The following is a 22,486-nucleotide window of genomic DNA, read 5'->3' on the forward strand; positions in this document are numbered from 1 at the left end:
CTGATTGAAGAGTTGCAAATTGTGAAGCCAGTGGAGGGAATGTAGGAGGGACAGGGGGAGGGGAGTAATAGGCAAGAGTCCAGGAGTGGCACAGTGGGGAGTATTGTTCGTAGAGACTTCCTGGATGTTCATCCAGCAACTATGGAAGCTGGGACGAAGCATATCCACGCCAAAATAGTGGCAGCTTTGAGCACTATAGTGTTTTCATGCAGCTGCTGCCCTCTGGATGCAACTGTTATCCAACAATCATAACTGACTATAACAAAGATGCAGCTTTGTCTATGTTACATGTGCTGATTACATTGACTTGGAGCCATGCTGAACAAACAAGTGCACTTTGTTCAGTTGCATGAAGTAAATAACAAGATCAGAACCAATTCAATCTAATGCAAAATACAGCTAATCCAAAGATCGACACAAAAAGCTGGAGTAACTCAGCGGGACAGGCAGCATCTCTGGAGAGAAGGAATGAATGGGTGACGTTTCAGGTCGAGACCTTCAGACTGGCTAGGGATAAGGGAAACGAGAGAGTCGATAATTTAGAGAGATAAAAAACAATGAATAAAAGACATTCAAAAAAGTAACGATGATAAAAGCCCAGTGGCAAATTGCTTTCTCTCACTTCAGGTAGCAGCGGCATTCCCTCCCCTTCTATCCCTTCCCCACCCACGTTGCGCTAGTTTTTTGTTTTCATCCAACAAACAGCTAACAATGGTCTGTTTCATATCATCGTTAATTTTTTTGCATATCTTTTATTCATTGTTCTTTATCTCTCCACATCATCGTCTACATTCCTCATTTCCCTTATCTCTAACCAGTCTGAAGAAGGGTCTCGATCCGAAACGTCACCCATTCCTTCTCTACAGAGATGCTGCCTTTCCCGCTGAGTTACTCCAGCTTTTTGTGTCTATCTTTGGTTTAAGCCAGCATCTGCAGTTCGTTTCCTACACATATAGCTAATCCAACCAGTTTTAAATAATGCTTCATTTTTATCTGTGATATTTGCTTGTCATCTTATAATGTTACTCTATGGGCTATTAGGCAAAGCAGACTCCTTCTCTATGATTAGGAGGCAGGAAAGCAGAATTGACAGTAGCACAGGCGGAGATGGGAAACTGAACACTGAAGCTCTGCTGCGTTGCTGTTGACAAACAGCACGGAAGTGCCCACTGGCAAACTGCATTGCTAATATGAATTTAATCGCTGGAAAAGCAGTGAGGAATTTAAAAATCATCATGATGTGAAAGGGAGTTCTTTAGCCCATGACTGAGTTTCAAGAGAGTTAGATTTAGCTCTTAGGGCTAAGGGAATCAAGGGATATAGGGAAAAAGCCAGAACGGGGAACTGATTTTAGATGATCAGCCATGATCATATTGAATGGCGGTGCTGGCTCGAAGGGCCGAATGGCCGATCCTGCAGCTATTTTCCATGTTACTATGACTGCACTTAATGTGCAAATGAAGATTTTTTTTACAGAGATTTTCGTCCTTTTTCTTTAACTTATTTTAATTGTTAAGCAAGACCATGAGTGAAAAACAGGCAGGGTGACAGGCATCCAGTCATCTGTTGGGAACTGCACATTATGCCACCAGACTTGGATGTATTGCCCCAATAGAAGGCAAGTACTTATGATCAAGACTCACAAACAGATGGTTGCTTGGGCAAGATTAATGCCCCTGTCCCACTTAGGAAACCTGAACGGAAACCTCTGGAAACTTTGCGCCCCACCCAAGGTTTCCGTGCAGTTCCCGGAGGTTTTTATCAGTCTCCCTACCTGCTTCCACTACCGGCAACCTCCTGCAACCTCCGGGAACCGCACGGAAACCTTGGGTGGGGCGCAAAGTCTCCAGAGGTTTCCGTTCAGGTTTCCTAAGTGGGACAGGGGCATAAGAGTCTTTAATCTGCAATTTGAGAGGGAAAAGGTTAAATCAGTAGTGCCAGTGTTGCAGTTGAACAAAGGGGACTATGAAGGCATAAGAGAGGTGCTGCCCAAGGTCGAATGGAAAAGGATCTTAGCAAGAATGATGGAACAGCAATTGCAGTAATTTCTGGGCATAATCCAGAAGATGCAGGATCATTTCATTCCCAAAAGGAAGAAAGATTCTAAGGGGAGTAAGAGGCAACCGTGGCAGACAAGGGAAGTTAGGGATTGAATAAAACTAAAAAAAGGTGTATAACACAGCAAAGAGTAGCGGGAAGCCAGATTATTGGGAAACTTTCAAAGGACAACAGAAGGTCAACAAATGGGCAATACTGGGTGAAAAGATGAAGTAAAGGGTAAGCTGGACAAGAATATAAAGAAGGATAGTAAAAGCTTATTTAAGTATGTGAAGAGAAAAAAATTAGTAAAGACAAATGTGGGTCCCTTGAAGGCAGAAACAGGTGAAATTATTATGGGGAACAAGGAAATGGCAGAAGAGTTGAACAGGTACTTTGGTTCTGTCTTCACTAAGGAAGACACAAACAATCTCCCAGATGTACTAGAGGACAGAGGATCTAGGGAGACAGAGGAACGGAAAGCAATTTGCATTAGGCAAGGAATAGTATTGGGTAGCCTGATGGGACTGAAGGCTGATAAATCCCCAGGGCTGGATGGGCTGCATCCCAGGGTCCTCAAGGAGGTGGCTCGAGAAATCGTGGATGTTTTGGTGATCATTTTTTAATGTTCTATAGATTCAGGATCAGTTCATGTGGATTGGAGGGTAGCTAATGTTATCCCACTTTTCAAGAAAGGAGCGAGAGAAAAACGGGGAATTATAGACCAGTTAGCCTGACATTGGTGGTGGAGAAGATGCTGGAGTCAATTGTTAAAGAAGTAACAATGGCGCATTTGGATAGCAGTAAAAGGATTGGTCCAAGTCAGCGTGGATTTACGAAGGGGAAATCCTGCTTAACTAACCTTCTGGAATTTTTTGAGGATGTGACAAGTAAAATAGATGAAGGCGGGCCAGTGGATGTAGTGTATCTGGACTTTCAGAAAGCCTTTGATAAGGTCCCACACACGAGATTAGTGGGCAAAATTAGAGCACATGGTATTGGGGGTAGGGTATTGACATGGATAGAGAATTGGTTGGCAGACAGTAAACAAAGAGTAGGAATAAACAGGTCCCTGTCAGAAGGGCAGGCAGTGGTGAGTGGAGTGCCGCAAGGCTGGTTGCTGGGGCCGCAACTATGTACAATATATATTAATGATTTAGATGATGGAATTAAAAGCAACACCAGCAAATTTGCAGATCACACAAAGCTGGGTGGCAGTGTGAACTGTGAAAAAGATGCTAGGAGGTTGCAGCGTTGAGTGAGTGGGCAGATGCATGGCAAATGCAGTGTAATGTAGATAAATGTGAGGTTATCCACTTTGGCGGAAAGAACAAGGGGGCAGATTATTATCTCAATGGTGTCCGATTAGGAAAAAGGGAAGCGCAACCAGTCATGGATGTCCTTGTACACCAGTCACTGAAAGTAGACATGAATGTACAGCAGGCAGTGAAGAAAGTTAATGGCATGTTGGCCTTCATAACGAGAGGATTTGAGTACAGGAGTAAAGAGGTCCTTCTGCAGTTGTGCAGGGCCCTGGTGAGACCACATCTGGAGTATTGTGTGCAGTTTTGGTCTCTTAATTTGAGGAAGGACACCCTTGCCATTGAGGCAGTGCAGCGTAGGTTCACGAGGTTAATCACCAGGATGGCGGGACTGTCATATGAGGAGATTTTGGAAAGACTGGGCTTGTATTCACTGGAATTTAGAAGGATAAAAACGTATTTAGAAACGTATAAAATTATAAAAGGACTGGTCAAGCTAGATGCAGGAAAATTTTCCCAATGTTCGGGGAGTCCAGAACCAGGGGCCACAGTCTAAGATTAAAGGGGAGGCCTTTAAAACTGAGATGAGAAAAAACTTTTTCACCCAGAGTGTTGTGAATTTGTGGAATTCTCTGCCACAAAAGGCAGTGGAGGTCAATTCACTGGATGAATTTAAAAGAGAGATGAGATAAGATAACCTTTAATGTCATTCAGACCGAAGTCTGAACGAAATTGAAGCAGTCATACATACAATACAATACAATAAAAAAACAACAATAAACACATATTAACATCCACCACAGTGAGTCCACCCAACATCTCCTCCCTGTGATGGAGGCAAAAGTCTTAGGTCTCCAGTCTCTTCCCTCCTCTTCTCCCTCTGCGCTGAGGCGATACCCCCCGGGCGATGTTAAAACCTGTCCCGCGGCTCAAACACCGCGGCCCGGGGTGGTCGAAGCTGCCGCCCACCAGTCCTGCTGACGCAGCCGCTGGCCCGCGGCCGAACCCCGGACTCAGGCCACCACCGCCAGAACACCGTCCAAGTCACCGGAGCACCGTTCCAGCCCCGAGCCGGATCGCCCTCACGTGAGTACTGCCACCGTCTCAGCCTCGCGCCAGGTCGCCCCGACTGGGCGCCGCTCCTCCCTCGGGCTGGGCCGCCCCGACCGGGCGCCGCTCCTCCCTCGGGCTGGGCCGCCCCGACCGGGCGCCGCTCCTCCCTCGGGCTGGGCCGCCCCGACCGGGCGCCGCTCCTCCCTCGGGCTGGGCCGCCCCGACCGGGCGCCGCTCCTCCCTCGGGCTGGGCCACCCCAACATGGGCGCCGCTCCTCCCTCGGGCTAGGAGCGCCATACCTCCCCGAGCTCGGCCACTCCGACGGGAGCACCGTTCCTTCCTCGGGCCGGCCGTCCTCACGGGAGCGTCACAGTCCCTCACGGAAGCCCTGTTCCAGCCCCGAGCCGGGCCGCCCTCACGAGAGCGAGCTCAGGGCGAGTCCTGGCGGGCTCTGCCTCCTGAGCCTCGAGTTCGCCAGCTCCGCCATTAGGCCTCAGCGCAGACGGAGGCAGAGAAGGGGAATACGACAAAAAGTCGCATTCCCCCGCAGGGAGAGACAGCAAGCCCCGTTTCAACCCCCCCCCCCAAAACAGAAACTAAAAACCAAAACTAGACTAACCAAAACGAAAATAAACAACACAAAACAAACAGGACTGCCGGAGAGCCGCTGCAGCCAGAGCCGCGCCGCCACTAGTTAGATAAAGCTATAGTGGCTAGTGGAATCAAGTGGTACAGGGAGAAGGCAGGCCCGGGTTACTGATTGTGGATGATCAGCCATGATCACAATGAATGGCGGTGCTGGCTCAAAGGGCCAAATGGCCCCCTCCTGCACCTATTTTCTATAATTGTTGACACTGTAATGTAAGGGTTAAACTGACTGTGAGTTCAAATGGAGTTGTCAGCTAAATTAGCAGCACATTTCAAACCCTGCTTAGAAAAACAAGTAGATGTTTTCGAAGAATACTTGGGCTAATTCAAAGGGACCAGTAGATCATGAGGACACCTGCGAGGTCTCTGAGATAAGCTTTGCTTGCCCAAAGACATCCGAGACTAGCTCGGCGTCTGATAGGACACATAACTCATGCCATTATGGTACCAAGGAAGATAGCTAGCTTGACACATAATCACCTGTTCTTCTTGGTGATACAGTTATTTTGTATTGCTTCTTTATTGATGATAGTTTTTCTGTGTTTTACTTGTGTTTGTTTTAATAAATTGTTATTTGTGCTCTTCACCATGTGCTTCCTCCATTCATTGATCTGAATCCTTGAATCCTGCATATATTTCATCCCAGCCACCTCATCATAAAAGTCCCACCATCAGAAGAAGGAACAGCATCAAAAATACCAACAATAATTGCAACAATTTCAGTGAACTTTACAAGAAATAAGTTTTGTCCCCCCCCCCCCCCCCCCATTATGTGTCAACTGTTCAAAACTGTTACACGCAGCATCTGCTGCTCACAGAATACATGCTATTGATAGTAGCTCAGTGGCTCTGGCAGTAATCACGGGCCAATTTTTCTCTCTGTTTTGGAACATTACATGGAAATAATAAAACGTTTGTTGAGAGGATGAGGAGGACTCTGAAAGGCAAGAAGTAGGCAGACTGCCCAACCTTTGCATGACCTGACAGTCTTTGCCTGTTGCGAGCAGTCAAAAGGCTTTCTAGGTCTTTTCATGTACCTCTAGTCAGAGACATTTTGCAAATTACTCAAAAGACAATTCTAAAAAAAGCACACTTGATATTAGTTTACACAATTCATAATACTCAGGATTCAAGTCGCGTCCATTAGTTTTTGTCATAGAATAACCAAGGCTCATCACGTCAGACATATTCCGATGATCTTATAAAAGCAGGCAAACAAGTTCTCTTCCGCAATACTAATCCAATCATAAACAATTTAGTTGAAAAGACATCGGTAAATGTGCACTGTTATTTGTGTACAAAAATGCGTACTGGTGTGTCTCCGAAGGCCAAATTCCATCAAAGAGAAAAGGCAGCAACAGATTAAATTTAAGCAACAGAACATTGAAACAAACATAAAGCCACACACTTTACTGGTTGAAATTTGATACAGATGGTCATATAAGTTACTCCGTGAATATCAGCTTTAACTGAACAGTCAAGCTGAGACTACAGATACAAATCTAAAATCAATGTAGAAGCAAAGAAATGCAGATCCTGGTAAATGCAGCAAAGAACACAAAGTGCTGGAGTAAATCAGCAGGTCAGGCAGCATCCTTGGAGAACATGGATAGCAAATGTTTTGGGTGGAGACTCTTCTTCAGGCTCGGTAGAAAGAAGGGTCTCTACCCAAAACGTCATCTCCATGTTCTCCAGAGATGCTGCCTGACCTGCTGAGTTACACTCCCGTCGGAGTGGCCCAGCTCGAGGGAGGAACGGCACTCGCGTGAGGGCCATCCGGCTCGGGGCTGGAACGGTGCTCCGGTGGCTGGGACGGCGTTCTGGTGGCGGTGACCTGAGTCCTGGGTTCAGCCGCGGGCCAGCGGCTGCGTGTGCTGGACTGGAGGGCGGCAGCTTCGACCACCCTCGGGCCGCGGTGTTTTGAGCCGGCCCGTTGCGGGGTTCGGTGAGCCGCGGGACTGTTGTGCCATCGCCCGGTGGGGAATCGCCTCAGCGCAGAGGGAGAAGAGGAGGGAAGAGACAGAAACCCTAAGATTTTTTTGCCTCCACCACAGTGATACACTGTGGTGGTGTTAATTTGTGTTTACTGTTGTTTATTATTGTATGATGTATGTATGACTGCAGGCACGAAATTTCGTTCAGACCGTAAGGTCTGAATGACAATAAAGGGATTCAATTCAATTCAATTCAATACACCAGCACTTTGTGTTCTTTGCTGCATTAACCAGGATCTGCAGTTCTTTGTTTCTACATTAACCATATAACCATATAATCATATAACAATTACAGCACGGAAACAGGCCATCTCGACCCCTCTAGTCCGTGCCGAACACATAATCTCCCCTAGTCCCATATACCTGCGCTCAGACCATAACCCTCCATTCCTTTCCCATCCATATAACTATCCAATTTATTTTTAAATGATAAAAACGAACCTGCCTCCACCACCTTCACTGGAAGCTCATTCCACACAGCTACCACTCTCTGAGTAAAGAAGTTCCCCCTCATGTTACCCCTAAACTTCAGTCCCTTAATTCTCAAGTCATGTCCCCTTGTTTGAATCTTCCCTACTCTCAGTGGGAAAAGCTTTTCCACGTCAACTCTGTCTATCCCTCTCATCATTTAAAAAACCTCTATCAAGTCCCCCCTTAACCTTCTGCGCTCCAAAGAATAAAGCCCTAACTTGTTCAACCTTTCTCTGTAACTTAGTTGCTGAAACCCAGGCAACATTCTAGTAAATCTCCTCTGTACTCTCTCTATTTTGTTGACTAATAGATTCTATTGATTTTAAAGGTTTCATTTCTACCCTAGAAATTGTACATTTGAAAAGCCATGCTCCATGTTAAATGGTTGGTACACAGTGGATCAATTCAAATTTTGAGGGAGGACTGGACACTGCAAAATTCAGGACAAGGACCAGAAAGGAAACAAGGCACAAGACTGGATGATGCATTGTGTGTACTACAGTTGAATAAGCCTTCTGCAATACAGCTATTACTGAATAGTCATTCAGTATTACTGGATTGTAGTAGTATTATTACCTATACTATAGGTTAATGACCTCTGTAAATTGTCCCTAGTGTGTAGGGAGTGGGTGAGAAAGTGGGATAACGTACAACAAATGATTGATGGTCGGCATAGACTCAGTGGGACAAAGGGCTAGTCTCCATGCTGTATCTCTAAAACTAAAACACTCCCACTGACCTATTGGTCTGTGGCTCTGTACAGCTAAAGCAGGCCACAGCTGCATCAGTTATCCACCATGATTTTGGCTCAGCTAATTTGTTTCCTCTCCCTTGGGGTGCAGGACATGCCCATCCTGTCTTGCACTGCCTCCTGCCCTGCATCTTGCAAGTGCAATAGTCATTTGTCTATATTTTCACTCTCTAGCTACTCCCATTGATCAGATAACCTTGTTTACAGCTTATCCCTCGAGTCACCTCAGTTGTACGCTTTCACCGAAATTCCCCCAACCCCCCTGTAGCTTAACAAATTTCATTGCCAACTTCATAGTTTTGATGATGAGTCGTTGACCCAAAATGTTAACTTTGCTCCTCTTGCCACAGATGCAGCCTGACCTGCTGAGTACTTCCAGCACTTTTTAATTTATTTGGGATGGGATAGGGTTGGTTGCAATTAGCTACAGGAGTGGTACTGATCAGGAGGGGTTGAGAGTGTTTGGCTCTGCTGGGTTTCTAGATAGCTTTTGCAGCAACTTGTAGTTACTGTTACCAGGACTACTATTCCTTCTAAAAGAGAAATACAGACTTTTATTTAATTGTCTGAACTTGTGTGTTCTACACCAGAATACAAAAGAATATGTAACTGGAAGCACTATCTAGACAGCTGGTTCCCACCCATGTGCGGCGACCCAAGATTGTGCCGCGAGGGATTGAAATTGGATTGTGAGGGGTCCAAATTGTTTTTAATGATGAAAAATTCCGGTGAGAGTTGATGGAAAATCCCAGCAAATATTGTTGTATTGGTTGTCACAGAGCCTTGCAGCTTTTGTGCAGGTTTCGGCAGCCAAGGGGCACCAGGGGTCATCACCATATTAGAGATAGAGTCATAGAGTGATACAGTGTGGAAACAGGCCCTTCGGCCCAACTTGCCCACACCGGCCAACATCTCCCAGCTACACTATTACCACCTGTCTGCGTTTGGTCCATATCCCTCCAAACCTGTCCTATCCATGTACCTGTCTAACTGCTTCAGATGCTAACTGCTGCCAGAATGCTAACTATTCTAAAAGGTTCCTGATCCAAAACATCACCTATTCTCATCCTCCAGAGATACTGCATGACCCACTGAGTTCCTACAGCACAAGATACCAGCATCTGCAGTTCCTTGTCTCCTTAAATGATTTCATCCAGATTTTTTAAGGTCATAAGACAGAATTTTTCCCGTTGGAAAAAATTTAGCTAGGATGGAGGCCACAAGATGTCAATTTGACATTGTTATATTTTGTTCAACAATTTAATTCAACTTTAATTTCATACTTTAATTTTGATTAAAATGCTTTAATTTGTTTTTTAAATTTATTGCTTGAATTTTGTGTTTGATCAGCTGTAAAATCAAAATAAAATTTTGAAAACTCAAATCATTGTGACAGAATTATCAATTAATTCGGTGGGCGGCGCGGCTTTCGTCAGCAGCGGCCTCTGCAGTCCGTCTGCGTTTTTATTTTATGTCTTATGTTTTTATGTAGTTTTTGTTATTTTTGTTGGGGTATGTGTGTGGGGGGGGTGTGGGGGTAACTTTTAAATCTCTCCCTGCACGGGAGACCCGACCTTTTCTCTGTCGGGTCTCCGTTGTCGTTGGGGCTGCAACGAGGAGCGGCCTCCAACAGGAAGACCGGGGGCTGTGGTGCCGACTACTCACCTCACCGTCGCGGAGCTGGCCGAGTCCAGAGCGGGTGGAGCTGTGGTGGACGCTGCTGCGACCCGACCCCCGGAGATTCGGAGGCTGCAACTGCGGGTTTGGCAGGCGGCACCGGGAGCCCGCGGGTCCCTGGAGGGAGACCGCTTTTCAGGGCTTCCGCAACGGCGACTTCTCCCGCCCGAGTTGCGGGGTTGAAGAGCACCTGAGCGGGGCCTTACAGCACCGCCCCGCGCGGCTTGGAATGGCTGCGGGACTGCGAGCGCGCGCCGGGGGCTCTAACATCAAGACCCGGTGTGCGACCTTGCATCACCCGGCGTGGCTTTAATGGCCGCGAGACAATTCGCCATCGCCCGCCGGGGGCTTTGACTTTGACTTTGACTCTGACATCGGGGGGGGAGAGTGCAGTGGAGAGATAAGTTTTTTTGGCCTTCCATCACAGCAATGTGATGGATATTTATGTAAATTATGTTGTGTCTTGGGTCTATTTGTTTGTAATGTATGGCTGCAGAAACGACATTTCGTTTGGACCTCAAGGGGTCCAAATGACAATAAATTGAATTGTAATTGTAAAAATTATCTTGCCATCTTAAAATATGAGCCATAAGTCCAAATGCTTGATCAATTTTTACACCAATGCAAAAGGATGTGAGCCACTTATCTAAAATATGACTAACAAAAATATTGCATATTGCATATAAATTATTGCACATGGAGTTAGTTATAGTCTTTAGCATAAGTTGGTATATTCAGTTATAGTACTTTGGATTTGGTTTTCTTAGTTGAGCTCTTATCCTGATGTTATAGCACGTACTTTGTGTTTTAATTGTCATTTAAATGAAAAATAAATACAGTAATGGAGGATTAAAATTGTACAGGATTGTAATTCGTGTAATATGCAAATATTTCCCTGATCTTTGCAGGAAAACAAAATGTTTTGCTTACCCGCACTCGTTGATCCAATTCCTGCTGTCAAGACTGACCGAGGTACAATTTTTGCTGCATATTTGAGAAATTGAGATTTTCCAGTACCGGGATCCCCTACCAGCAAGAGATGGGGCTCTCCTTCAAAACAAGGAAAACCTTAGTAATTATGCTCTCTCAGTAATGAATCACATACACTCAGCCATGCACTCACTGGATTTTGCCAGCTGTTCACACTTGCCATCATCACTCCTCTACCTGCCTGGACTTTTCCCGCATTCAAAGGACTTAGCAAGCGAACTCTCAACACTACAGAGGTGCCCCTCAAGGCAGAACAGGGCTCTGGAAGGCAAGTGGGCAGCACATTGCAGCATTGCTACGGATGTGGCTATTCTGACAGCCCTTGACTGTTCAGAGGTCTTGGTCTTTTTTAAGCACCTCCAGCAATGATGTTTAAAAAAATACGCAATGAATTCTATATTTTAAAATATAGACACGATTTAAAAAAATCAAAAACAATTAAATAAAGATTAGAATACAAATTAAGGGATAAAATTAAGTAAAATAATTAAGCAAGGTAATAACATATACCTTCCCCCTCCCGTCCTCACCAGGAGTAGACACTGCATTGAAAAATGCATGGAGTTGCTATATGCTAACATTTACATGTCCTAACAGAAATTTAAGGTGCCAGATGTTACGTACATCTGATCTGTCCTCACCTTATGCTGCTGACTAGGACTCACTAGGTTCAGTGGCAGAAGTCATAAATACATCAGTATCAACCCTCTGCAGAAACAGAGAATCCTCTGCAGAAACAAAGAATTGCAGATGCTGATTGGCTTCTACTCAGCGGCTGTGGAAAGCATCTTTTCCGGAAATATCACGATTTGGTTTGGGAACTGCTCTGCCCAGGACAAGAAGGCTCTGCAGAGAGTAGTGCGTTCGGCCGAACGCATTATGAGAACTTCACTCGCCCCTCTGCAGGAACTATACATCAGAAGGTGCTACTCCAGAGCCAATAAGATCATGGGAGACGCCTTCCACCCCTGCAACAGACTGTTCCAGCTGTTACGGTCAGGCAAACGCCTCTGTTGCCATGCTGTGAGAACGGAGAGGTTAAGAAGGAGTTTCTTCCCAGAGGCCATTATGACTGTAAACTCCTATCTCACCAGGGACTAACTTTACTGTACCACTCTACTGTTTTTTTTTAATTGCTGTGTTTTTTTTCCTCCCACAATATGTAATATGTAAAATATGTGATTCTGTTCCATTCTGTTTGTAGTTTGTTTGTTTGTTTGTTGCACAAAGTCCGTGAGCATTGCCACTTTTCATTTCACTGCACATCTCGTGTGACGAATAAACTTGACTTGACTTGATTTATTAGAAATACTAGACCAAGTGCAGACTCGTTGGGCCCGCTCCCCCAACGCAATATTCCACCAAACTGCGCATGCGCGGCTGCCGAATTCAAAGTAGTGCCGTTGATGGCACTAATTAAATTAAAGTGAATAGAGGACCCGTGGAGGTGTTTGTAAAGTAGAAGGAAATTTACCCGCAGAGCCTTTGGGTCCCCGTTGTAAGGCCAGGCAAGTACACGCGAAAAAATGAAAACATTGCGATGTGAAAGTCGATTGCAAGATAGCGGCAGGTGAACTGCGCAGGGGGCGGACCCATTGGCATCCTGTTGTGACGTCGACTGTGGCTGACGGGCAGGGCACGTTGAAAAGTGTTTTTTGTAAAGTTTAAAATGTCAATAACTTGTAAAATATAACATAAATCTAAACAAAACTTGGTACAGGTGCACAACCTTTTATCCGAAAGCCTTGGGACCAGACACTTTTCGTAATTCAGAATTTGTCGGTCTTCGGAATGGAATTTTTTTAGCGTAGATTTCAATGGCTGGCTCAGTGATAGAGTGCTCGGCTCATATCCGCAAGGTCGCGAGTTTGCGCCTTGATCCCGGCAGTAAACTCGGTCGCGAGTTTGAGTCTTCAATGTAGTTTTTTCTTGCAGAATAAATGTTTATATGAAATGCAGTGTAGAAGAGGTGCACTGACTGTGTGGGCAGAACTTTGGAAGTGATTGCCCACCAGTCTAAAAAGCCGCTGTGTCTCCCTGTCCCTGGGATAGCAGGGGGCGATCAAACAGCACAATACCTCCCTCCCCCTCCAACTCCAGAGGAATCCGCTCCCTAATGGGCCGCTACGGCGACAAGTGGCAGTATGCCCACAGCCCGAGCTGCGCCCCCTCATCCGCCACCCCAAGAACAAGACGTACCTTGCACACCATCAGCTTCTGCCCCTACGTGTTCCTCTGGAGTTGGAGCGGGGCTGGGCTGGAGTTGCTGCTGGTTGTGCGTCTCTGGGATCTCCGTGCTTGCAGTGGGCCTGGGGGTCGGTGTCCCGTTGGTCCTGACGTCTCCGGCCACCCCCCTGGACTGGAGCTGAGACTGGAAACTGTACCGCCCTTGCCCCCTCCCTCTGGAACTGCAAACAACCCCACTCTCCTGCAAGGGCGGAACGGTTCCCGGAGGATGGCAGGTGGCCGGAGACGTCAAGACCAACAGGAACCCGCTCCCCGATGGGCCCCTACGACGCCCCGAGCTGCGCCCCGTCATCCGCAACCCAGGTTCCTCTGTAGTTGGAGTGGGGCTGGGCTGGGCTGCTGTTGGCTGTGGGTCTCTGGGATCTCCGTGCTTGCAGTGGGCCTGGGGGTCGGTGTCCCGATGAGGGGGCGCAGCTCGGGGAACGTCTTCTGGTGGTCCTGACGTCTCCGGCCAGTTTGCAGTTTTCCTCTGGAGTTGGAACGGGGCTGGGCTGGGCTGCTGCTGGCTGTGGGTCTCTGGGATCTCCGTGCTTGCAGTGGGCCTGGGGGTCGGTGTCCCGTTGGTCCTGACGTCTCCGGTGACAGTGCAAAGCCCCCGCGCCGGTGCAATGGGCGGGGAGCTGGAGAGGGGAGGGAAGGGGTCACACACATGGCCGGGAAGCAGAGGGGTGTAGGTGGGGTGAAACTGAAGGGAGCGACAATCTGCTGCTGCCTGCCCCGCTGAGTTAAAAAGTTCCCACGCAAGACTCACGAAACACTGTGTATCGTGAGTCTACCGTGGGAACTTTTTAACTCAGCGGGCAGGCAGCAGCATATTGTCAATTATTTACCCTCCCGCGCAATATACCCTCACCTTCTCTTTCATGAATGGGGATTTAGTTCCCCTTTCTTCGAGGACCGACCGGAGGTTCCGCTGTCACCTCTGCAGGCCACCCTCGGTGAACTTTTTCAAGGACCTTTCTTCAAGGACCGAAAAAATGGCCGCTATTCGGAGGTTTTCGTTATTTGGATCTTCGGATAAAAGGTTGTGCACCTGTACTGCACATCGCAGGACAATGGCTGTATTTCGGGATCCCACACACACACAAACAATCAAACTAGATGAGAGTTTTAGTTATATACTAGACTAAGTGTGACCCGTTGGGTCCCATTCTCACACAGGATGCCTGGTCCCCCAATGCAATAATCCATCTCTCCACCAATTCCAATATTCCACCACTCATGCATAGCCCTCAACTGCGCAGGCACGGGTGACGGGTTCCTGTTGTGACGCCCCTGATTCAGTCCATTCTTTCTTGTTGCGTTTCTTGTTGCGTTCTGCAGCCTGGGGAGGTGGGTCGGCTTTAGGCGGGGGCTGTCGGGAGGCGGTGGGGGGAACGTCCTGCAGCCTAGGGAGGGGCACGGCTTCTGGCGGGGCTGTTGGGGGCTGGTGGGGGAGGGGTGAGCGTCCTGCAGCTGAGGGAGGGGGACGGCTTCAGGCGGTGACCAGTGGAGGGGGGGGGCTAGTAAGGGTGGTGTGCTAGTAAGGGCTAGTAAGGGTGTTGTGGGCCGAAGGGACTGGTTTGCAGAGGGCTAGTATAGACATTGTGGGCCGAATGGATTCTTGGACTCACAGTTCACTCACTCACGGCTTGTGGACTCACAGTTCACTCACTCACAGCTGGTGGGCTCACAGTTCAATCACTCGCGGCTGGTGGGCTCACAGTTCAGTCACTAACGGCTGGTGGACTCACTGTTCAGTCACTCACGGCTGGTGGACTCACAGTTCACTCACTCATGGCTGGTGGGCTCACAGTTCACTCACTCATGGCTGGTGGGCTTACAGTTCACTCACTCACAGTTGGTGGGCTCACAGTTCACTCACTCACGGCAGGTGGGCTCACAGTTCACTCACTCACGGCTGGTGTATTCACAGTTCTAGACTCAACTCTCACTCACGGCTTCCGGGCTGACTGACTCACGCCCGGCCTCTGGGGCAATACCTTCATGGTGACTGACAGGCAAGAAGACCAATCTGCTGATCTCACTTTTTTTTTTAAACCGTCATAACCTTTCTAATATTTCACAGATCTGAACAAAACTTGGTGGCTTGGAGCAGAAGAGAACGGTGAGTAAGGTGGCGAAAAAATCCTAGCAATATAGGGTAGCGATTTTACACAAATTTAATTACAATGCAGACCGGAAGTGGGATAGACAGACACAAGGTCAGTTTTTGGCCTTGAACGAGACACCAAGAGGTACTCTTGTAGATGTGTACAAAACCAACAAAAACAGATAAAAAGGTAGTGTGAAACATTATTATACATCCAATTGAAATAATATTTTAAACTCGTGGACGGCAAAACTGGCACAATTTTACAAATGGCATTTTATTAAAAGACCATTACATGATTCAGGCAGTGATGGCAGATAAAGATCTTGCATGTTCAACGTATTCAAGAAAAATCAAGTTATTTTGTTGTTAAACAGGCCAAATTATTTTTTAGTCTCAAATTATTTCTGGTTTTATGAATTTTGCTTCAAATCGTTCCAATGAATTGCATGGATTGCACGAATTGCATCAACATCATTGCTAAAAGGAAATGATGTTCCATTCCAAGCATAGAACAATGATATGGGCTCCACAGATTAATCAACAAGATATAAATTCAATAAGATTGCATGTCTACTTTGACAACACTAACCTCTAACTTTGGTCCCAGCTTCATCAATTCTTTGCACTCCACCTGCTAAGACCATGGCGACTGCTAGTTTAACCACATACATTCCAAATACTTGTGGACAAAGGCTGGCCAGAATTTCATTCCTTCCTTAAAAAAATAAAGATATGTGATGAAAGAACACAAAGCATATCCTATTATTTGCACTCAAAATAGAACACAAGTATTTGTATGTGCCGCCATAAACTAATTTATCAGAACCAGCATTATGTTCCACTCACTCCTAGACCCACTTTGCTCAGTGCTGTCAAGCTATTATATTGTCCAATTTAAAGTAGTTTATCACTTGTGCATTTTAAGGTTTTAATAGAGTATGTTTATATTCATCACTAGACTCCAGAACAGTTGACAAGAGGTTCATTCACAATTCCATTAAAAATTTCAATTTTAAAACTTGTGTGAAACTTAAAATGTTAACGTGGAATTTATGAGGTGGGAGGAAATCCAGAACATAGAACAGTACAGCACAGAAACAGGCCTTTCCGCCCACAATGCTCGTGCTGAATATAATGTGGTTAAACTGATCTCATCTGCCCGCACATGACCCATATTCCTCTATGACCTGCTCTTCCATGTGCCCATGTATAAACCTCCTAAACGCCACTATGGTTTCTTCCAGATCCCTGAGCAGCTCTATTGTTTACTATCCTCTCTCTGTCTACTATGAATAAGCCAGTTCCAAATCCACACAGCCAAGCCATTATGTATCCTGCACATCTTAATCTTTTGGATCAGCCTACCAGGAGGAACCTTATCAAAAGCCTTTCTAAAATTCATGTATTCAACATCCACTGCCCAACTTTCATTAACCACGTCAAAAAACGCAAGTTAGTAAGACATATACCAAGGTGAACTGGCTATCCTCAATTTACCCATTCTCTTCAAAATTGGAGTAAATCCTATCGCAAAGAATTTTCCTCCACATTTTCCCCACCTTGGACAGACGGCTCACTGATCTAGAGTTGAACCCCTGGATTCTCACTACTGCATACGTTTTCCTTCAGTCTTCCACTCTTTGGTGGTGCCTTTTAGTTTGTTCCCATTCCTCATTGAGAGCACAGATGACCAAATATCTTTCTATGTTAAATTAATCCAGCTCTACCAATAATTCATCTACTCCTAACAGCATCTCATAATGTTTTTATCGAGCAAAATATCGCAAGGCCTATCACAGAATTGTAAGCGAGTAAAATTCAGCATGGTGAAAAATAAATTGGTCAGAAAACAAATCTTAAGATGCGTTTTAACAGAAGCCAGAAAAGCAGAGACTGAATGGGGAACACGGCTTTGATCGCTGAAGACACATTTGACAAATGCTGGACAGAAGCCAGCTCTAAAGGAACCTTGCTATCGGAAGCCAGCTCTAAAATAACCTAGCTGTCGAAAAGGTACAGCATGTGGGGCAAGGAGATAGGGAGAGAAGGGTCATGACTTCCAACATATAGGACAAACATTTTAAAAATCACTGGTGGGTAAACCAGAAGCCAATCAATGTCTGTCCATGAGCAGAGGAGACATGCATGAGCAAGACATCGTTCTAAACAATACCTAGTCCAACAGATATTTCACAGATTCTTTTTAGACTGCTCAATGTATCAATTGTCTTCCCAGCAATAAATGTTTTGTTACTTATATAGAGCAGGGCATAATTGGAATTTACTGCCATATCCAAATGCCCTCAAGAAGATGGTAATGAGTAGTCCATTTGATAGATTGCTGTCCATATGGTTAAAGTGCTTCCATAAATTCATTCATCTGAGCAGAATTAGGTCATTCAGCCCATTGAGTCTGCTTTGCCATTCAATTGCTGATCTATCTTTCCCTCTCAACCCCTTCTCCCCGTAACTTTCTATAGTGCTGTAATGTAGAGCAGATGAAGGACTGACAACAGGTTTCCAAGTTTGGACCATGTGCAACTTGGAGGGGAACCTGTAGATGGCGATGTTCCCATGCATCTGCATCCATCTGTTGTGGGTGTTGCTGCAGGTTGCAAAGCAGGTAACCGCAGTATATTTGCATGCTGGTTGCAATCATAGTACCTGTACAATGTTTATATGCTTTAATATGTTTCACATTTATAATTACAAATTATTAAAAAAATTATAAGAATAGGTTCAACCTATTTTAAGGACCTATTTTGTTACATTTTTCAGAAAGGGGTGAAAAGGTGGATAAACCCAACAAGCAACACATTCATGGGATATAAACAACAAAAGCAACTGACACATAATCAACACAAATGATGACAACACTGCAAAAATAATTACTTTACTCTGGTATATCCCAATGCCATGTGCAAGGGAAAGCAGGACAATGACTTTCACAGACAATAACTACACTTAAATGTAGTTAAAGTTCTGCCAGGAAAATCACTACTTTATTTAAAAAACAAAACCACCAATTTAGCCATTTCAGCTATAAACAATAATTGATAATTTTAACACTTCCTTAACAAACATTATCCATTCAGAGATGGTGCAGCCAGTATAGGTGTTGCCCATAGGTCCAGCAACCAGAGTTAAAATCTGGCTTCCAGTGCTGTGTGTAGCTGTGTTTTCTCTAAGTATATATTCTGTCCTAAGTATATACTGTATCCTAAGTACGTGCTGGTAAGTTAATTTACTACGGTAAACATAGGGGAGTAGGCAAGTGGTGGAATCTGTGATATGTAGATGGGAAACAGGTGAATAGGTAACAGGGTACTGCAGATGCTGCTCTTCCAGTTTTCTTCCCCTCACCCACAATCAGTGTGAAAAATGGTCTCAACCTGAAACAGTACCTATCCGTGTTCTGCAAAGATGCTGCCTGGCCTGCTGAGTTACTCCAGAACTGTGTGTCCTTTAGTGAGGAATTAGGTTGATCTGTGATCCTGCATACTCAATTAGTTGAAATTGCCTTTTTCTATATTTTATTATTACACTGTGGCGGCTCCCAAGGGTCGGGCCATCCTAACTGTCAAACCCCTCGGCACGGGAATGGTTCAGTCCAGAGGCGGCCCTTAACCAGAGGGTTTAAAGGCAAGGGTTTGGGTGCCATCTTTCTCTCGTGGACTTCCCTACAACCGGGAATTGACGTGGATGCCATTCGGCCTCAAGAACGCTGCGCAGGTTTTTCAACGCTTGATGGATGGGGTGTGTCGCGACCTCGAGTTTGTGTTCGTTTACCTTGACGACATCCTGGTGGCCAGCCGCTCGCAGCAGGAGCATGGTTTGGCTATCAAACTCGACAAGTGTCGTTTTGGGGTAACTGAGAACGACTTCCTCGGCCACCACGTGACTTCACAAGGCACGGTTCCCCTGCCGGACAGGGTCGACACCATCCGTCGGTTTCCCCGCCCACACACGGTGCGTGGCCTGCAGGAGTTTGTTGGGATGGTGGCATTTTATCATCGTTTTGTGCCATCCGCGGCCAGCATCATGCGGCCGCTGTACCAACTTCTGGCGGGTGGGCAGCATAAGAACGTCGAGTGGACCCACAAGGCAGTGGCAGCATTTGGCGGCCCGAAGGAGGCCCTTGCTCGGGCCGTACTGCTGAAAGATGACACGACTGCTCTCACGGTGGATGCCTCGTAGTCGGCGGTTGGTGCTGTGCTGGAGCAACTGACGGGCGGAGGTTGGCGGCCCCTGGCCTTCTTCAGCCGGCACCTCAACCGCGCGCAGACGAAATACAGCGCGTTCGATCGCGAGATCCTGGCTCTGTTCCTGGCAGTGTGCCACTACATCCTGGAGGGCCGCCCGTTCACCCCCTACACAGACCACAAGCCTCTCACTTTCGCCCTGGCAAAGGTTTCCGACCCCTGGTCCGCACGACAGCAGCGGCAATTGGCCTACATTTCTGAATATACCACATCCATCCGCTACGTCGAGGGTAAAGAGAACCGAGTGGCCGACGCATTGTCCCGCCCCGCTATCGACGCCGTATTTGAGGTGGCGCCCAGAATTGACTATTCTGCCCTGGCGGAGGCGCAGCTCAGCCGCACCCCATCGTCCCTGCCGCCTGGCGCCGGAGGGTTTTCGAGGTGATCCACGGACTGTCTCACCCATCAATCCGGGCGACGACGGCACTGGTGGCCGCTCGTTTCATGTGGCACGGTCTGCACAAGCAGGTTGGCCACTGGGCTCGCACCTGCATTCCGTGCCAGACGGCGAAGATCCACGCCATGTCCGGGCGCCCCTTCAGGAGTTCGGTCTACCTCACCGGCGATTCGACCATCTCCACGTGGACATTGTGGGGCCTCTTCCGCCGTCCCGGGGCATCACCCACCTCCTCACGATGGTGGACCGCTTCACGCGGTGGCCGGAGGCCATACCGTTGGCCGATACTTCAACGGCTACGTGCGCTCGTGCGTTGTCCGCGCACTGGATTGTTCGCTTTGTGGTGCCGGCGCACATCTCCTCAGACCAGGGGCCACAATTCACCTCCGAGCTGTGGTCAGCCATGGCTCGCTTGCTGGGGGTGCGGCTGCACCACACCACGGCTTACCACCCGCAAGCTAACGGTCTGGTGGAGAGGTTCCACCGGCAGCTCAAGGCAGCGCTGAAGACACGACTCTCTGGCCCGGACTGGATGGACGAGTTGCCGTGGGTCATGCTGGGCATCCGGACTGCTCCTAAAGAGGACTTGGCCTCATCATCGGCGGAACTCGTGTACGGGTCGCCGCTCACGGTGCCCGGGGAGTTGGTGCCGTCGGCGCCGGGGCAGCAGGGAACGCCCTCATCCACCTTAAAGCACCTTCGCGAGCGAGTTGGCAGGCTCGCACCCGTCCCGACGTCCCGCCATGGGACATTTCGCCCGCACTTGCCATCAGCCCTCCGGGACTGCCCATACGTTTTCCTGCGCCGTGATGCCCACCGGACGCCACTCCAGAGGCCATACAAGCCTCGGGTTCTGGGAGGGGGGGGGGGTCCTGTGGCAGCTCCCAAGCGTCGGGCCATCCTAACTGTCAAACCCCTCGGCACGGGAATGGTTCAGTCCAGAGGTGGCCCTTAACCAGAGGGTTTAAAGGCAAGGGTTTGGGTGCCATCTTTCTCTCGTGGACTTCCCTACAACCGGGAGGAACACAAATAAAGGTGCCTCTCGAAATACCTGACTCTTCTCTTTCGTTTCGGGACCTACGCACCACAACACAACACAACACGGTAAAATCTAGTTATGATGTGTTACCTGAAAAATCCACTGACGTGATTTAATCAATTGCACGTGGTACGGTACCTGCTAGAGGATCAGCCTTGTAACTCTCCCAGAATTCTTTAAATTCTTTTTGGATAACCTCATCAATAACAACTCCAGATGGCTGTTCATTGTTCACTTCGAGATTATTGGCTTTCAGGACAAGTTCTAGATCACAACGGGTATCTTGAGTAAAAGGTTTCCACCTTTGCATGACCACACCATAAAGAGTAACATCATCACCTGTGATTCAAATACAAATATGCATGTTACTTTAGTTTAATTTAGTTTAGAGATTCAGCGCGGAAACAGGCCAATCGAGCCCGTGCCGACCAATGATCGCCGCACATTAATGCTACCCTACGTACACTAGGGACAATTTTACATTTATTCCAAGCCAATTAACCTACAAACCTGTACGTCTTTGGAGCGTGGGAGGAAACCAAAGATCTCGGAGAAAACCCACGCGGTCATGGGGAGTATGTACAAACTCCATACAGACAGCACCCGTAGTCGGGATCGAACCCGGGACTCCGGCGCCGCAAACGCTGCAAGGCAGCAACTCCACCGCTGCGCCATCATGCCGCTTCTACATGCTGTACTTCTAAGCATTTGGTTACTGTTCGTTTTCAGGAGCGGAGAAGTGAATAAACTATTTGGAAGCACAGTCAGACTCCAATAGATTCTGATAGTTCAGAAACAAATGATTTGACATAAGGCTCATTCAAGCTCAAAGTTCACCAGGACCCTGTTCCCCAGGCCCTCTCTCTTCACCGGGTTAAGTGCAAAACTTGATTAGAATTCTACAGGGCACTGGTGAGCAGTTTTATTTTAGAAAGGATCCACTAGCATTAGAAACAAATCTGAACTGATTCACAGGCTACTTCCCTGGATGAAAGTTGTTTTATCACCGATGGTGTCTATGTTCTACGAAATTACACCTACATTCTTTGGAACAGAAGAATGAGGACGATCTTACTGAAACATACAAAATCCTGATTTAGTAAAAAAAATCATCCTCTGACTGGGTCCCAACATACAAAATCCTGATGGGAGAAATTTCCACTCTTTGGAAAATCCCAAGTGAGGGAAAATAGTCACAAGATTAAGAGGCAATAATTTAATGCATAGCTACACGAGAACTACTGCTCACAGGTAGGTGATGAATGTATGGAATTCTCTACCTGCAGGGCTGTCAAGGCTAGATCATCGGGAGCACTTCAATGAGGAAGTGGAGTGTGTTTCCGTGCTGTATTACACTACAATTTATTGTTAATGTACAGGTTGCATCATCATCATGATTTATGGCATTCACAATAAAGTTTCTGCACCTTCATCCAACTCATAAATTAAATATTTCCCCTTTTCTCGGATGTGATCACATGATGGAGAAAGAATTTCCAGTGCAGATCAGGAGTGAAAACTTTCCTTAAATAAATTTATTCTAATAAGACATTTTGCACACC

At 47.0% G+C, this 22,486-nt stretch overlaps 1 protein-coding gene across 2 annotated transcripts in view; it reads right to left on the minus strand.

Annotated features, from left to right (window-relative positions):
- mcm9 (minichromosome maintenance 9 homologous recombination repair factor) overlaps nucleotides 1-22,486 on the minus strand; it is a 42,223-nt gene that overhangs the window by 9,686 nt on the left and 10,051 nt on the right. Inside the window, exons 5-7 of one of the 2 annotated variants that reach the window (XM_033021170.1) lie at nucleotides 21,063-21,263; nucleotides 15,816-15,941; nucleotides 10,825-10,944 (exon numbers count right to left, since the gene is read on the minus strand). In XM_033021170.1, the coding sequence (XP_032877061.1) occupies nucleotides 10,825-10,944; nucleotides 15,816-15,941; nucleotides 21,063-21,263 (447 nt within the window). Of the gene's footprint in view, nucleotides 1-10,824; nucleotides 10,945-15,815; nucleotides 15,942-21,062; nucleotides 21,264-22,486 lie in introns of those variants that run through there. The other variant, XR_004412026.1, reaches the window with a different exon arrangement.

The sequence above is a fragment of the Amblyraja radiata genome, chromosome 5, assembly GCF_010909765.2.
Source record: "Amblyraja radiata isolate CabotCenter1 chromosome 5, sAmbRad1.1.pri, whole genome shotgun sequence".
Classification (NCBI taxonomy): Eukaryota; Metazoa; Chordata; class Chondrichthyes; order Rajiformes; family Rajidae; genus Amblyraja; species Amblyraja radiata.